The sequence below is a fragment of the Pezoporus wallicus genome, unplaced genomic scaffold (genome assembly GCF_028554395.1).
Source record: "Pezoporus wallicus isolate ANWC-B61680 ecotype Strahan unplaced genomic scaffold, APGP_CSIRO_Pwel_v1 contig_2384, whole genome shotgun sequence".
Lineage (NCBI taxonomy): Eukaryota > Metazoa > Chordata > Aves > Psittaciformes > Psittacidae > Pezoporus > Pezoporus wallicus.
In genome coordinates this window covers 5,686,263-5,691,270 of record NW_026640488.1, presented here as the reverse complement: position 1 = coordinate 5,691,270, position 5,008 = coordinate 5,686,263, and the positions used below count along the sequence as shown (strand labels likewise).

General features: G+C 46.2%; 1 protein-coding gene across 1 annotated transcript; it reads right to left on the bottom strand.

The window, feature by feature from the left end:
* Positions 1 to 1,349: 1,349 nt before the first annotated feature.
* Positions 1,350 to 4,795, bottom strand: APELA (apelin receptor early endogenous ligand). The gene is made up of 3 exons (XM_057419052.1): positions 4,230 to 4,795; positions 3,645 to 3,755; positions 1,350 to 1,393 (listed from the first exon to the last, which is right to left on the bottom strand). The coding sequence occupies exons 1-2, from the start codon at positions 4,303 to 4,305 to the stop codon at positions 3,667 to 3,669; spliced, it is 165 nt and encodes a 54-aa protein (XP_057275035.1). The 5' UTR covers positions 4,306 to 4,795; the 3' UTR covers positions 1,350 to 1,393; positions 3,645 to 3,666.
* Positions 4,796 to 5,008: the final 213 nt, after the last annotated feature.

Genomic DNA, 5,008 nt, shown 5'->3' with positions numbered 1-5,008 from the left:
CACTGCTGATCTTCACTCATCTTTAAACAACTTATAAAAAATGTGGACATTGCAACGCTAGTATTATGACTTAAAAATCTGGGTATGACTTATTTCAGATTTGGTTTAGTTTTGCTAATGAAAGGGCTACCGTGTTTTCCTTTATATGCAGGTTCAGAATTTCTGGTGATATAAAAACATGCAAAATGTATATTTTTGAAAACAAACCGTAAAATAAAAGCTCACTGTATTTTTGACCTCCAGGACTGAAAAGAACAGCCTGTTTTCTGTTTGAAGTTCTCATTCATTGTAGTGCTGTGTTTCAGATATCCCATTCATTTAAATTACAGGAATAGAGTACTACGCAACACTGGGGTTCACCAAACAAAGGTTTCTTTTCAAAGGTCTATTTTTATGCTCTATGTATAATACTGTAGTGGGTATTTTAGGAAAACTATTATTAAGCAAATAGTTCTATAGTTCTGAATTTTCAAGTACGCTTCAGCTGTCTGGTTTGGCAGCCCAGTTTAAGAAAACAAATGATAGGCTTTGCAGTAACAGCTCATTAGACAGGAAGATGGGCTTGACCTTAAGGCCTGAGTTCAGGGATACAAGTTATCAAAGTTTTGCATGACCCTTGGCTAATCTCTTATCTCCATGTGCTTCAATTCTCTATCTATAGAATGAGGGATAATACTTTCTTCGCTTTCTTACATTGTAAACTCCTACTGTGCTTACTATACATGAAGCCAGTAGGACCAGTACTGTAGTGATGACTTTGGTACTATTACAGTAATACATTCTACGTTATTGTTAAGGCAATTCCATAAAGATGTAACGTTAGCTGTAAAAATATAGCTGTATATATTATTAATATATAAAAGTATTAACAAAAAACTGGACTTTGCAGTTCTGTGCTGGAGTCTAATATTTCACCTTAAATGCTGCTTTATACACAGACTGAATTAAGTAGTCAACAGCACATCCAGTTTCAGTCTGAACAGGATAGACCATTAAGAGTCCCTTTGTACAGATCCTTCTTAAGGCCACTGAAAATCCATCTCAGGTACCTGATGTTTGATTTGTTCTTCAACTTTCAGTAGTCCTTATGAGAGCCAAGGAATTTATATGGAATATTTCAGCCAGGTAAGTTTCATGTACATCCTCCCATCACCACCCTCCATTTCTACCTCCCCCCTACTTTCTAAGGTGTGAGCCAGGGCCTTCCAGGTCTTGCAGAATGTGGCAGACAGGACTGCTGAAGACAGGACTACTGAAGACAGGACTGCTGAAGACAGGACTGCTGAAGACAGGACTGCAGTGGCTCTCTCAGGTCAGCTGTTGTTGATCTGTACTGCTAACTTCATCAATAACTGTTGCTCCTTTAAAACACTGAAAGCCCATTGTGCAATTGCTGGGGAAAAAATAAAATGAAAGAAATAGCCATCAGTGAGAGATTTAGTAGTCTAATGTCTCATGCAAAATAGAAAATATTACTTGTGAAATACAGATGAAATTTGGGTAATGTTTATTATTTGGGAACTTCAGCTGAAAAAGTTAAGAGAAAAGAAAGAAAAAGCCGAAAGCAAGAAGGTTTCTAATGTAAGATTGTCTTCCATTTCTTTTTTTTGTCCCACGTTTTGCGTATGTAACTGATGAAAAATCAGCTTTGGTCCTCTCATTATTTCAGATGCTGTTGTGAGAAAAAGAGCTATGCTCATCCCAGTTTCCAACCACCTGTTGAAATTCAGGCTTAAGGGCCCATCCTGTTTGCATCTGCAAATAGCTTTATCCATATGTACAACTCCACTGAGATCAATAAGATTACTCATGTGAGTCAAGTTACCCAGGCATGTAAATATTTGCTGAATTAGGACTAAAACTGGAAGGGAATGTAAACAGGTGGTAAATCTTACTTAAGATAAAGGAGCTGAGCACCCACAATGACAACTGGAGTTAAGAGAGTTAGTTCAGGTGCCTGTCAGCCCTTACTCCCCAGTCAAGCTTTATGGGTTTCTAAACAGCTTTATAAAGCAGAATTATCTTTAACTACGTGTCCACAACATGCATTATAAGCTAGTAAGTACACTGTTTTGCCTTGCCATTGACTTTCCTTACAAGAATTTGGCTCCCTGTGGAAAAGGAGGTAACACTGAAAATATATTTTGTCTTGATACATGATGGGAAACATAATTCAAGTATAAGTGCACATGTACTGTGCAGCTACTGCAGTCACAGGCCAAATGCATTATATGCAGTTGCAAAGCACACTAGAGAAAATGTAGATGATTTCTTCAGCCAGTCTCCGCATGACGGATGCTGAACTGGAGGAATGGGGGTTAAATCTACTTTTCTTAGGAACTGAAACAAGCCATTCAGAATCAGTTCAAGAAGTCTCTGGGCCTAAATTCCACCATCCCTGTCATTCAGTCTCTGCATGCTGAATAAATTGATCTGATTGCTTATCTTTTTAGGTTTATGCTTAAACTGATGAGGGAATCTCATTTAATCTTTCCAAATTGACTGCAGTGAGGAGACTTGGCATTCAGCATTAAAACATCCTTGTTATGTCCCGCTTTCTACTTGCAGCTCCATTCTGCCACTCACTATGCAGCCCATCTGAGATTAAATTTAAGATATGGTAATCTTTTTTCAGCCTTGCCAGTTTACCATCCCGTATGCATATTCCATGTGTTTAACAGGCCAGCACTATGGGGTGGAATGGTATCTCTTTGAATGGCTGTTTTGGGAGTGGTGTGGGCTTTTTTCACCAGGGCAGTTTATGCATTGACAAGATTCTTGGTATAGGGTTGTTAAAAGCTTTAGTCTCCTTTTCACTATTAACTGCTTCATAAATCAAAACATCTGGGTTCACAGAGAGCAGGTTCTGCCATCGTGTATTTATGATGCTGTCGTGCCTGGGGCTACAACATTATTTTAATACATAATGAGTTTAGAAGATGCAAAACTACCAACTGCATGTTTTATTCATTTTCAAATTGCAAGAGCGCCTAGGTTTCCTTTTGATGCCTGCTCTATTTGCATATGCTACCTGCGTTCTTCTGCAGCCACTTAGTATTTGAATGTATATGCCCTCATCAGCCATAAAGCATTAATGTTTTGCACTTGTATAGCCTTTCATCTAAGGAGCTCAAAGTCTTGCTGACAATGAAGAAGAATTACAGTCCCCTTTGAAGTGGGTAAATGCTACTACCTTCATGTTACTGACGGGCAGAGTGAGGTGACTTCACCGTGCATCCAACACAAGAGCCGGAGCATCTTCTCTAGCTACTGCTTTGTGCAGTCTTTAGGCTCATCGCCAGCTTTGCTGGCTATCTTAAGCACTCGTAGGGCAGTGATTCGTCCTATTTAGCAGATCCGTCTGGTTTGTACCAGAAAGGGGAGGCGTTAGCGCAGCGAGAGGTGGCCAGAGAGGGGAATAACGGGGCTCTGAGCGGAGCGACAGCCCCGCGCTCCACCGTGCGCCCGTCGGAAGCCCTGTGCTCAAAGCAAACGGAGGCCGGATGAAATCACGGCCCTGGCTCTGCTTGCTTCGCCAAGTGCCTCTTAAACCGCTCCGAAGCGCAGGTGTGAATTAGGACACGTGCTCGTTGCTGGGAGAGGGACGCCTCACAAGACGCGGGGCCCCGACACGCGTGCGTTACCTGGGCCAGGCCCCGGCAGGGCTCAGGGGAAGGGCACCCTGGAGTGGAGCGGCACGCAGCGCCGGTGGGAGCAGCCGTGCCGGTGGAGCTTCCTGCGCAGGGCCAGGTTGGCTGCGGAGACAGGCAGGGAGGGGAGGAAGGAAAGCCGAGCGTGAGGGGGTGGGGGGTCGCCGGCAACCTGCCCCGGTGGTCGCGATGCCGGGGGCAGCGGCCTTACACTTGTCGGAGCAGTGCCCACCCCGCTCCGCTGGTGCCGACACTGTTTCGAGGCAGCAGGTTTGCAACAGTTGCCTGCCTTCAGTCCCAGTTCATCCCAGCCAACCCCAAAGTTTCCAGACTCCCCACGTACTCAGATACTTCTCTCCATCGCCTCACTGTGAGTAGAGTGATGCCTGGCACAGACCGAGGCAGCAAAAAGCGCGTGAAATGCGTGGCAGCGGAAGCCAGGAGGATGCAAACTCTCCCCGGAGGGCAGGAACCGCGTGTTGGATGCGGTTAGAGACACGCCGGAGGTGCCCACGGCAGGCATGAACGCTACTATGCCCTGCTCCCCCCAGCCCGTACGGCTCCGCTGGTGCCTCTTACCTGTCCTCTGTCCGTCGGCAGGCAGGAGGCTCGCCAGGAGGCAAAACACGACACACAGGAGCAGCCGGAGTCTCATGCCTGCGGAGACGCGCTCGGAGGCTCTGTGTGTGTATATGTGTACAGGCGGAGACGCGTGAGCGGCAAAGGGGCAGCCCTTTCCTCGGCTGACCACACAGGTTGTGGCGGGCTAGGAACCGCGCGGCAGCGGCTCTTCCAGCGACGTTAGTGGTCGGGCAAGAGTAAGGCTTCTGCGCTGCACCGCTGCTAGTGCCTCCTTCTCTGCCCTTCTTCCTTTCCTCTCTTTTCTTTGTCACTCCCCCTTATTTTCCATAAGCAAACAGCGCAGGAATGAACAGTCCGCGTAAACAGTAGCTGCTGTCAATGCACCGGGGGCACGGAGCCTCCTGAACAATGCACTGACTCCGCTTTAAATTCCACACAAGCGAGGGGAATAAAACCCGAAACAATATGTAAAACAAGCCCCGACGTTCCCTCCCCCATTTGCAACTGTTTAAACTCTGCATTGCCCATATTGGTCCCACATGCAGAAAGCAACGGCAGCGGCAGGAAGTCCCCCTGTGCCCCCCCTCGGTGTGTCCCCCGGCGGGGACTGGCAGGCCCCCAAGCTCGGCACTCCCCGCAGCCCCAAGGCTCTCTCTCTTCTCTAAACTAGCTGCGAAGCGGTGGCTATTCAAAGTGAAACTGGTAGCAGTTAAGGCTAATGGGTGCCTTTGTACCGTCAAGCATTTTTGAAGGATCAGAATATTCTGGAATTAATT

Excerpts from the sequence above, each read along its gene's own strand:
- APELA (XM_057419052.1), bottom strand. The coding sequence starts at position 4,305 with ATGAGACTCCGGCTGCTCCTGTGTGTCGTGTTTTGCCTCCTGGCGAGC. Across the intron at positions 3,756-4,229 it reads TGCCGACGGACAGAGGACAG|CCAACCTGGCCCTGCGCAGG; the intron begins GTAAGAGGCACC and ends CTGTCTCCGCAG.